This window comes from Sarcophilus harrisii, chromosome 4 (genome assembly GCF_902635505.1).
Source record: "Sarcophilus harrisii chromosome 4, mSarHar1.11, whole genome shotgun sequence".
NCBI classification, from domain to species: Eukaryota; Metazoa; Chordata; class Mammalia; order Dasyuromorphia; family Dasyuridae; genus Sarcophilus; species Sarcophilus harrisii.
In genome coordinates, this window is record NC_045429.1 from 177,766,966 (window position 1) to 177,779,803 (window position 12,838).

The window sequence follows — 12,838 nt, forward strand, 5'->3', positions numbered from 1 at the left end:
TTCTTAATGTACTTAATTTGTTTTTTTTTTTTTTGTTTTTTTTTTTTTATCTAGCTTTAATTCCCTTCATTAGAATTTCTTTATAGACTTGTTCAAGGAAATATTTTTGTTTTAGAAGCTCCTATTTCCATGCCTTTTCACAGGTAACTGCAATTGTTTTGTACATTTGCACATATTAGAAAAATATAATTATGATTATTTCTTAACAATATTCTATAGGCTGTCTACAAGGACGTTACCCTGGCCATGACTGGTTTGTATCCTCTCTATTTCTTATAATGTTGGGTGACCAAGAGAAAACACTAAAGGTTCTGCAGAAATTCTCCAGGCTGCTAACTTCTGCATTTCTCTGGTTGCCAAGACTGCATATTTCTGTAAGTTTTATATACATGTATGTGTTTATGAAAATTGTTTTCTTTTGGAAAGCCTTTAATTATGTCATTTGTGTGTGTGTATGTATGTATGTAACATTTTCTCAAAAAGTTTTCTTTATACCTCAGGTAAATTGATAGTAATGCATGCATTATTGAATTCAAAGCTGGCATTAAAATAGTTTTCACTAGTTGGCTTAATTGTTCATGTGCAAACAAAAAATACTACTTTGGGGCCAGTTTTTAATAATATTTTTTCTATGTGTCCAAGATTAATATTAAAGCATAAGATTGTTAGAACGTGTAAGTACAGTTAGAAAGAAAAGTAATTTTAAATATTTTTGGGAGATTAATACTTAAGAGGTTCTCACCAAATTTTAATATTTTTTTTTAATGTTAGTGGAGAGCTATTTATGGCTTCCACTTATTTTTTTAAAGTTTTTCTTTGTTGAACACTTCGATAAATTCTTGAACTCAAAAGAATTGTGTTGTAATTTGTATTGAAAGAGTAAAAAATTCTGCAGCTGGCAAAATTTATATTAAAGAATTTTTATCTTACATGTATTTTTTAAAATCTCTACAGTTTTGTCAGAATTGGATATCAAGCTTCACGAACTCTATTTTTTAATTTCTTACCAGCTTTTTTTTTTTGTTGTTATTAATGGCAGATCATATAACTAATAATGATGGGAGAAGTTTAAATGAATGAACATATGCACTCACCTTTACACTTTTTTATTAAAGCTTTTTATTTTCAAAACATATGTATCGATAATTTTTGACAATCACCATTGTAAAATTTTGTATTCCTTTTTTTTTTTTTTTTTTTTTAACTTCCCTTCCCTCTACTCCCTTCCCTAGATGGTAAGTAATCCCATGTATGTTAAACATCACCTTGACATTTCAAGATGACAGTTTACCACAACTACTTTCAAACTAATAAGATTTATGTTTGAAAAAAAAATCTTCATTTGTATAATTTTAAAATGATTTGGAATCCGAAGGACAAGATTTCTTTCAGGTTCATGATATATAAATGAGCTCCCCTGAAGTATCTTTATGACAATAAAAATATATATTTACCTAATTAACCATCACTAGAATAAAATATGACTTTCCTGAGGGAAGAAAAAGTGGAAAGGAATAAGCACTTATATAGCACCTACTGTGTCCCATGAAGTGTGATAAGATTTTTTTTTAATAATTAATATCCCATGTGATCCTTACAACAACCCCATAAGGGAAAATGCTATATTAACTTCTATTTTTTTAAATCATCAGTTTACTCATTCCTTTATATAACTTTATTAGTTCTTATTAGTCAAATCTTCTGGTTAATAGAATTAATCTATATATATTTCTGTTTTTTAAATAATTAGAATTCTGTAAAACACCATTAAATCAAATGAATGAAATTCATTAAAATTTAAACTATTATATTTTAATTAATCTTTTTTATTTAAGGGGATACAAGAATAATACATAGCATTCTATGAATTTTTATCACTATCTACTATCATTTTATAAATGTACACTTTGAATACAATTCTAAACAAATAGCATCATAGATAAGATTGAAATTTCCATTTATGTATTGTCAGATACTTTTATCTCTCCATTCTTTGAAATAATCCAAAAAATTTATTGAATAATAAAGTCAAAATCATATTTGGCCTATGATAAAATATCTTTAACCTTTAAAGTATGAATTATTTTAGTTTTCAATTTACATATTTCCTATGCTAGATACTGCAAACAATATAGAGGATAGATCACCTTTATACTTAGAGAACTGATAGTTGATGAGATCAAAGAAAATTTTAGAATATTATTATCTCATCTTTTAAAATTTAGTTAGCAGCAAGGGCATCATTTTCAGAAAATATAGTTAACAAGACTGATCTTATTCATTTTACTGGGCTTCTAATACTGAAGGTGATTGTTTTAAATGCAGCATAAAATTATGCTATTATAGGAAGCCAAAGTTGGCCAATATTTTTGTTTTTTTGTGTATTTGAAGAGTTTTTATATTCCCCAATTCCATTTTTGTTCTCTGATGTCTAGTATTCTTAATTTTAATTTCCACTAAGGTTCATAATTATAATACCTAATTATTGTATTTCATTTCTGTACTACCACATTAGTTGCAAAGCAACAATTTAAGGAATAATGTAATAGAACATAAACAAGTATATATATATATATTGGATTTAACCAACATTTTTACTAATTCTTACTTCTTCTTTTTCACTCAGAAATATCTACCTAGTGATATCTCAGAATCTGGCATACATCCCATATATTTTTGTGGTGCTCATTATATTGAAATGTTGCTGAAGACTGAGGTTCCACTTGTCTTTTCAGCTTTCCACATGTCTGGATTCACCCCATCACAGGTAAACACTCCCAGAGTCTTACTTTGTTTAATTGATAATTCAAGGAAACTTTTAAAAATTCAAATTCTCAAAATGTTAATAATGTATAGAATTATTTTTGTCAATAATATATAATATGGAATTTTCGACTAATTGACTGGTAAAAGTCCTTACAATTTTAATTAAAGATTTACTGATTCTGAGACTGTCACAGTTTGAAGAAAGTAATCTGGAAAGATCACTAAATTAGGACTTAAAAAACTATATATGTGTTCTAATCTTTGCTCTCTTAATAACATTGTTGGCTTAAATTAGACTAGTCACACATCCTCTCTCTGCCTCAGTTGCCTTATCTGTTGTGATTTCATAAATATATTGGGGGGGGAGGATGTTGATGCTTGGAAGGTAGAAGTAACTTTGCATTCATTTTTGTATCTACCTGGTTTCATCTTATTTTGTGTCCTTTAGGGATCAGCCTACTGTGTTCCTGAGTCCCAGGACTTAATTAAAAACAAGTAAATAAATAACAACAAAAACTAAATGTTAACAGTTAAATCTTGCATTCCTTTTCTATATAGCAAGTCTCCTGTGTCTTCACTTGAATTTTTTGAACTTTGATGTTCTCAATTTTTCACTCTTTTGCTTCCCACATCTAATCAATTGCTGAGTTTTGCCATTTCTACTCCCACAACATCTTTTATATTCAATGCCTCTTCTCTATCATACAGTACTAATGTTGGTTAAGGTTTTTATCACTTCTTAACTGAACTATTGCATTGAATTACCACTTGATCTCTCTGCCTCAAATTGTTCCTTTGTCCAATATCTCCCCTTAATAGCTACTAAAGAATTTTTCCCCCTCCCTCTTCAGTCAAAACTGACCATGGCACTCCTCTATTCAATAAAATCCACTGAATATCTATTTCCTCTGTGATAAATTAAACTTATCTTTGGCTTTTAAATTTCTTCACATCCTTACCACAATCTTTCTTTGTAATCTCATTATATTTTACTCTTCTTCCTTTACTCTTGCCTTCTATCCAAACTGACTCTGTTTCTCACACACAGTATTCTGTCATCTTGGTGCCTTTGCATTTTTCTTTTTTTGCTTGTAAAGCATCCTTTTCATAGAATTCCTGACTTCTTTCAAAACTCAGCTCACCCACTGCTTTCTTTACAATCTTTCCACTTGCTAGTACTCTTCCTTCCTCCCTAAATACTCTGTATTTACTTTATATATTCTTATATATGTATACACAAACATTGCTTTCTCCAGCAGAATGCAAATACTTTAAGAACAGGAACTGTTTAGTTTTTTCATCCTCCCAACTTAGTACACAGAACTAGGTTCTGTTATGTAGAAGTGTATAAGTACATAGGATGCCCTTAATGCATCTTGATTGATTGACTTATCTTTTACCTAATATATCTGGATTGGGATTTGTAGAACTTGAGTATGTTAGAAACAATAAATTATATATGTACAGATAAGCAGAAAGTTCTTTTCTGTCTTTGTACATGTATGGAAATAAAAAATGAATTTAAATATGTATTTTTCATAAACATTTCTTCCCATTATTAATTACCAGATCATATTTCCACAAGAGTTGCTCCCAACTATTACATAATTACTGAAAAGCAATGGGCTGAAAGCAGAATCAGTGGCCTGCTTCCCCTCCTGCCTATGCCATTATTTGGCACTGTGTTAGGAGTTGAAGATACAAAATCAAAGATGAAGCAGTTCTTGCCCCCAAGAAGCTCGCATTCTGGTTGTTGAAACAGCATTCAAACATTTAAGAAGTATACATACATTTTGTCTCTATGTCTCTTCTTTGTTCTACTTTCTTTTTTCTTCTTTTTTTCTACACATATATAAAAATAGCATGTTATTTCTTTGTCTTTCTCGTAGTATCATTCCAACTAGCAATCGCATTGCTGAAGTTAATATTTTTCATTCTATATGAGAAATCACTGGCACATTAAAAAAAAAATCAGACTACATACATTTTATATTAAAGTACATTGGCATTGCTTATGGCAGGCAAAATGAATTTAACTTTTTAATCTCAAGAATCACTGAACAATAGTGACTTGCAGAAAGAGATTTCATCTACTTCAGTGACACATTGAGGATGTGAACATTTATTAGGTAATATAAATAAATTCTGAGTTCCTTATATAAGATGCTATATAAAGCATAATACCAAAAGTAGTTCAATTTATTCTTAGAATATCTTAGTCTAAGTCTCAAGATAATCCTTAATTTTTCAGTACTATCATGACAACTTTCTGAGACATAATTTAAGGCAATAAGTACATAACATATAAAAAAGATTATTAGGAAAAACAATCTATATTGTGTATAATCTGGGATGGGCAAAAGGAAAACATTTTTATAGAGTTCACATTTTGAGATTTTTTTTTCCCTACTTTGTAGCTAAAGTTCCTTTTGATGAAATGTCCAGTCATCTTTTCCCACATAAGTATCCTGTATAATTATATATGCTATATTTTAAAATTAAACTGATGAAGTTACTTAATTTCTATTTATCTCCAGTGCACTTCTAATATTTAAATCCATTATCAACTTAGAACATTAGTGTTGACATGAAATGTGTAGATAATTGTAAGAGTCCCTCAGTACTTCAAAAGAAACATTATTTTAGTGGAGAGGTCCCTCTTCCTACTAGTGAGGATGACAGTTTCTTCATCTTTTAGTGCAAACTTTTCATGTATTGCCATGACCAAAATTAGTTTGTTGTTACTTGACCAACTTTCCTCTGTTGTCACTCCATATGTAAATATGCTGTTTTCTTCTTTCTTCTTTCTTTTTTCTTTTTTTAACCACGCCCACACTTTTACAGCCCTTTATACTACTTTTGGTGTGTCTGTTAACACTTCCATATACTCTTTGTCTGAGTATATTGACTCTGAGTCAATTCTGTGTTATGATATGTCCAAATAAGACAATTATTTATGAATAATATGTTAATGATAATATTAATAATAGCATCATTAATTAACTAATAACATTTATATAGTAGTATAGAGTTTCTCAAAATAATTTCATATTTCCCATCTCATTTAGCCCTCAGAGCAGTCATATAACTAAGAAAGGGCAAATAGAGGGCAAATAATTCTTTCTATTTTTCTAAAGAGGAAACATAATTTAAGCTGATGACTTGCTTAAGGCCAGAGGGACTATTTTGTTCACTTTTTATATCTCTAGTGCCTAGCATGCAGTTGAAATTTAAATGCATGTTGATTGATTGGTTGGTTGACTTGATAAGTAATCAAATCTAGATTAAAATCTCTGTTTACTGATTTTTGCTTAAGTACTCCTTTCACTGTTGAAATATATCACATACTCTTAACTCTTATGTAATGTTTACCTGATGAATCTTTCTCTTCAAATTTGTTTCTTTTCTAATACATCTTACACATTTTTTTAAAAGAGCAAACACAAGATTAAAAAAATTCAAATAACAGTAATAGAGGAAAAGTTGGAAAAAGAATGAGAGCTATACAAGTAAAAAGAGACTTAATAGATTGGTAAAAGAGGCACAAAAATATTGAAGAAATCATTAAAAGTCAGACTTGTCCAAATGATAAAAGAGCTATAAAAATGCTGAAGAAAATCATGCAAAATGGCAGCAAGCCAGTAGACCAGCAGAGGAGCTGTAAACACAGGAGGTAAAGACTATAACACCGAAAAGCTAGGGTCTCTCCTGACCTGGCCACATCCATCCAGAATGTCTCAGCATGCTCTCAGAGTCTTAGAGTCTCAGAGTGCAGACTCAGCGCAGCCATTACTGTCCTGCTAGTGCATCCCTAGCTGCCCCCTGCAGTCTGTAGATACCATCCAGTCCTGCTCCCCCCCCCCAAAAAAAAAAAAGCAGACTGAATTTGTTTTTTTTGCTAGTTTGTTTTCTTTGATTCTTCTTTGACAAAATGAGCAAAAAATTAAAACGGACTCTAACCATTGATAGCTTCTGTATGGATAGAGAGCAGACTTTAAACCCGGAGGAGACTAAAAACAGACTGTCTCCAGATGAATCCCCAAAAGGGGATATGATCTGGTCCTCAACACACAAGACTCTCATAGAAGAAATTAAAAAGGCTGTCACAAGAGAGCTAGAATAAAAATGAGAAAAAGAAAGGGAAGCTTGGCAAGAGAGTCTGGATAAGTCATCACACTCATTTAAAGATAGAGTGGATAAAGAAATCAAATCCTTGAAAAACAGAAGTGAATTGGAAAAAGAAAATAGTTCTCTAAAAAATAAAATTGGCTAAATGGAAAAAAAAATTCCATAGAACAAAACAACTCACTTAAAAACTCATTTGGACAATTAGAAAAAGATATAAAAGAAGTGAGAAGAAAATAACTCATTGAAAATCAGAATTGAACAAATGGAATTGAATGATTCGAGGAGACACCAAGAATCAGTCAAGCAAAACCAAAAAAATGAAACAATGGAAAAAAATGTCAAATACCTTCTTGGGAAAACAACAGACCTGGAAAATAGATATAGGAGAGACAATCTGAGAATTATTGGACTCACTGAAAAATATGATAAAAAAAAGAGCCTAGACACTGTTTTCCAGGAAATTATCAAAGAGAACTGCCCAGAAGTTATAGAAACAGAAGGTAAAATAGAAATTGAAAGAATTCATCGATCTCCTACTGAAAGGGACCCTAAAATCAAAACACCTAAGAAATACAGTGGCCAAAGTCCAGAATTATCAGACGAAGGAAAAAATATTACAAGCTGCTAAAAAAAATCAACTCAGATATAAAGGAGCCTCAATAAGGATTACCCAGGATCTAACAGCATCAACATTAAAGGATCAAAGGCCAGGAATCAGATATTCCGAAAAGCTAAGGAACTTGGCATGCAACCAAAACTAACTTACCCAGCAAAAATGAGAATTTTTTCCAGGGAAGAAGCTGGACATTCAACAAAATAAGTGAATTGCATCTATTTCTGATGAAGAAACTGGAACTAAACAAAAAGTTTAATCTCCAAATATAGAACTCAAAAGAAACCTAAAAAGGTAAAAAGAAATCTTGGGAACTATATTTCTATAAAGATATATAAAGAACACATGTATAATTTATTCTAGAAACTAGAGGTAGAAAGGAAATTGTACCAGAAAAAAGGTAAAGTGGGTGTACTACATCTCATGAAGAGGCAAAGGAAACCTATTATATCTGAGAGAAAGAATGGAGGGGGATGAACATAGTGTGTATCATACTCTCATCAGAATTTGCTTCAAAAGAAAAATATTAAACATATTTGATTTATGGTGAAGCTTTTTCCACCTCATTGAAAAGTGGGAGGAGAAAAGTGAAAAGGAAAAGAGTAAGCTAAATGGAAGGGAATACAGAAATTATGAGGAAAAGGGGTGAGATAAGGGTAGGAACTCTAAAGTGGGGGGAGGGATACTAAAAAGGGAGGACTGTGAGAAGCTAGTGGTGCTCACAAGTTTAATAATGGGGAGAGGGGTAAGAGGGAAGGAAAGGAGAAAAGCATAAACAGGGGTTAAGAAGATGGCAAGTAAAGAATTGTTCATTTTAACCATAAATGTGAATGCGGTAAACTCCCCCATAAAGAGGAAGCAGTTAGCAGACTGGATTAAAAGCCAGAATCCTACAATATGTTTTTTACAGGAAACACACTTGAAGCAGGATGATACATACAGAGTAAAGGTAAAAGGTTGGAACAGAATCTACTATGCTTCGTGTGAAGTCAAAAAAGCAGGGGTAGCCATCCTGATCTCAGATCAAGCAAAAGCAAAAATTGATCTAATTAAAAGAGATAAGGAAGGGCACTTTATCTTGCTAAAGGGTAACATAGACAATGAAGCAATATCAATATTAAACACATATACACTGAGTGGTGTAGCATCTAAATTCTTAAAAGAGAAATTAAGAGAGCTGCAAGAAGAAATAGATAGCAAAACTATAATAGTGGAAGATCTCAACCTTGTACTCTCAGAATTAGGTAAATAAAACCACATAATAAATAAGCAAGAAGTCAAAGATAAATAGAATATTAGAAAAGTTAGATATGATAGAGCTTTTGGTGAAAACTAAATGGAGACACAAAGGAATACACTTTTTTCTCAGCAGTTCATGGAAGCTATACAAAAATTGACCATATATTAGGACATAAAAACCTCAAACTCAAATGCAATAAGGCAGAAATAGTAAATGCATCGTTTTTAGACCACAATGCAATGAAAATTACATTCAATAAAAAGCCAGGGGAAAACAGACCAAAAAATAATTGGAAACTAAATAATCTCATACTAAAGAAAGATTGGGTGAAATAGCAAATCATAGACATAATTAATAACTTCACCCAAGAAAATGACAATAATGAGACAATGTCATACCAAAATTTGTGGGATGCAGCCAAAGCGGTAATAAAAGGAAATTGTATATCTCTAGAGGCGTATTTGCATAAAATAGAGAAAGAGAAGGTCAATGAATTGGGCTTGCAACTAAAAATGCTAGAAAAGGAACAAATTAAAAACCCCCAGTCAAACACTAAACTTGAAATTCTAAAAATAAAAGGAGAGATTAATAAAATTGAAAGTAAAAAAACTAATGAATTAATTAATAAAACTAAGAGTTGGTTCTATGACAAAACCAACAAAATAGACAAACCCTTAGTAAATCTGATTTAAAAAAAGGAAAGAGGAAAATCAAATTGTTAGTCTTAAAAATGAAAAGGGAGAACTTGCCACTAATGAAGAGGAAATTAGAGCAATAATTAGGAGTTACTTTGCCCAACTTTATGCTAATAAATTCAATAACTTAAATGAAATGGAAGAATACCTTCAAAATATAGCTTGCCCAGATTAACAGAGGAAGAAGTAAATAGACTAAACAGTCCCATTTTAGAAAAAGAAATAGAACAAGCTATTAACCAATTCCCTAATAAAAAATCCCCAGGACCAGATGGATTTACATGTGAATTCTATCAAACATTTAAAGAACAATTAACTGCAATGCTATATAAACTATTTGAAAAAATGGGATTGAAAGAGTCCTACCAAATTCCTTTTATGACACAGATATGGTACTGTTACATAAGCCAGGTAGGTTGAAAACAGAGAAAGAAAATTATAGAACAATCTCTCTAATGAATATTGATGCTAAAAACTTAAATAATATATTAGCAAAAAGATTACAGAAAATCATCCCCAGAATAATACACTATGACCAAGTAGGATTTATACCAGGAATGCAGGGCTGGTTCAATATTAGGAAAACTATTAGCATAATTGACTATATCAATAACCAAATTAACAAAAACCATATGATCATCTCAATAGATGCAGAAAAAGCATTTGATAAAATCTAACATCCATTCCTAATAAAAACACGAGAATATAGGAATAAATGGACTTTTCCTTAAAATAGTCAGGAGCATCTATTTAAAACCCTCTGTAAGCATCATATGTAATGGGGATAAACCAGAACCTTTCCCAGTAAGATCAGGAGTGAAACAAGGTTGCCCACTATAACCATTATTATTCAATATTGTATTAGAAACGCTAGCTTTGGCAATAAGAGTCGAGAAAGAGATTAAAGGAATTAGAGTAGGCAATGAGGAAACCAAACTATCACTCTTTGCAGATGATATGATGGTATACTTAGAGAACCCCAGAGATTCTACTAAAAAGCTATTAAAAATAATTCATAACTTTAGCAAAGTTGCAGGATACAAAATAAATCTCCACAAATTCTCAGCATTTTTATACATCACCAACAAAATCCAACAGCAAGACATACAAAGAGAAATTCCATTCAAAATAACTGTCAACAGCATAAAATATTTGGGAATCTATTTACCAAAGGAAAGTCAGGAATTATATGAGCAAAATTACAAAACACTTTCCACACAAATAAAGTCAGATTTAAATAATTGAAAAAATAGTAAGTGCTCTTGGGTAGGCTGAGTGAATATAATAAAATTGGCAATACTCCCTAAACTAATCTATTTACTTAATGCTACCAATCAGACTCCCAAGAAACTATTTTAATGACCTAGACAAATAACAAAATTCATTTGGAAGAACAAAAGGTCAAGAATTTCAAGGGAATTAATGAAAAAAAAAAATCAAATGAAAGTGGCCTAGCTGTACCTGATCTAAAACTATATTATAAAGCAGCAGTCACCAAAACCATTTGATATTGGCTAAGAAATACATTAGTTGATCAGTGGAATAGATTAGATTCATAGGACAAAATAATCACTATATCAATCTAGTCTTTGACAAACCCAAAGATCCCAAGTTTTGGGATAAGAATTCATTATTTGACAAAAACTGCTGGGAAAACTGAAATTAATATGGCTGAAATTAGGCATGGACCCACACTTAATGCCATATACCAAGATAAGATCAAAATGGGTCCATGATTTAGGCATAAGGAACGAGATCATAAATAAATTAGAGGAACATAAGATAGTGTACCTCTTAGACTTGTGGAGGAGGAAGGAATTTGTGACCAACGAAGAACTAGAAATCATTATTGATCACAAAATAGAAAATTTTGATTACATCAAATTAAAAAATCTTTTTGCAAACAAGATTAGAAGGGAAGCAACAAACTGGGAAAATATTTTTACAGTTAAAGGTTCTCATAAAGGCCTCATTTCCAAAATATATAGACGCTATAAGAAATCAAACCATTCTCCAATTGGTAAATGGTCAAGGGATATGAACAGACAGTTTTCAGATGAAATTGAAACTATCTCCCCTCATATGAGTGTTCCAAATCACTTATTGATCAGAGAAATGCAAATTAAGACAACGCTGAGATACCACTACACACCTGTCATATTGGCTAAGATTACAGGAAAAAGTAATGATGGATGTTGGAAGGGATATGAAAAAATTAGGACATTGATGCATTGTTGGTGGAGTTGTGAACAGATCCAACCATTCTGGAGAGCAGTTTGGAATTATAAAGTTATCAAACTGTGCATAACCTTTGATCTAATGTCACCACTGGGCTTAGATCCCAAAGAGATACTAAAGAAGAGAAAGGGACCTGTATGTGCAAGAATGTTTGTGGCAGCCCTGTTTGTAGTGGCTAGAAACTGGAAAATGAAAGGATGCCCATCAATTGGAGAATGCTTGGGTAAATTATGGTATATGGATGTTATGGAATATTTTTGTTCTGTAAGAAATGACCAGCATGATGAATACAGAGAGGCTTGGAGAGACCTACATGAGTGAAATGAACAGAACCAGGAGATCATTATACACTTCAACAATAGGGTATGAGAATGTATTCAGATGAAAGTGGATATCTTCGATAAAGAGAAGATCCAATTCGGTTCCAATTGATCAATGATGGACAGAATTAGCTATACCTAGAGAAGGAACACTGGGAAATGAGTATAAACTGTTTGCATTTTTGTTTTTCTTCCCAGGTTATTTTTAACTTTCTGAATCTAATTCTTCTTGTGCAATAAGAGAACTGTTCAGTTCTGCACACATATATTGCATCTAGAATATACTATAGCTTATTTAACATGTATAAGACTGCCTGCCATTTAGGGGAGAGGGTGGAGGGAGGGAAGGGAAAAATCAGAACAGAAGTGAGTGCAAGGGATAATGTTGTAAAAAATTACCCATGTATATGTACTATAAATAAAACGTTTTTTTTTAAAGAAACATATATGAAATAGTAAGATATGGGAAAATAAAATTTATTTCACTAATTTATTTTGTTTTGCTTTTCCACCTACATAATATATAAAATTGCCCAAATAATGTTTTTTTTCCCTTTATGTTAAATTCAGAACTTCAGCTTCCTTCTCTAAGTTAAATTTTAAAGTTCCACAGTCTTACAAATCACTTTTAATTAAAGAAAATCTATTATCTCTTTATAACACTAAACTTATACAGTTAAAGGAAATATGTTATCTATATACCATAATTCTTGAATAATACAAATGACATCAATCAACAATTAAGCAGGATAGGAGGAATTTTAGCTAAATTCACCTTCCAGACTTTCTTCCAATCATATTTTTCCATCAGTTTTTTTTTGATTTGTGTTATTTCAGA

The 12,838-nt window shown here is 31.3% G+C and overlaps 1 protein-coding gene across 9 annotated transcripts in view; it reads left to right on the forward strand.

Annotated features, from left to right (window-relative positions):
* TBC1D32 (TBC1 domain family member 32) overlaps positions 1-12,838 on the forward strand; it is a 175,792-nt gene that overhangs the window by 141,506 nt on the left and 21,448 nt on the right. For 7 of the 9 annotated variants that reach the window (XM_031964344.1, XM_031964343.1, XM_031964339.1 and 4 more), the window contains 2 exons: positions 220-374; positions 2,627-2,767. In XM_031964344.1, coding sequence (XP_031820204.1) covers positions 220-374; positions 2,627-2,767 — 296 coding nt within the window. Of the gene's footprint in view, positions 1-219; positions 375-2,626; positions 2,768-3,214; positions 4,247-6,201; positions 6,642-12,838 lie in introns of those variants that run through there. The other 2 variants (XM_031964345.1, XM_031964346.1) reach the window with 2 other exon arrangements.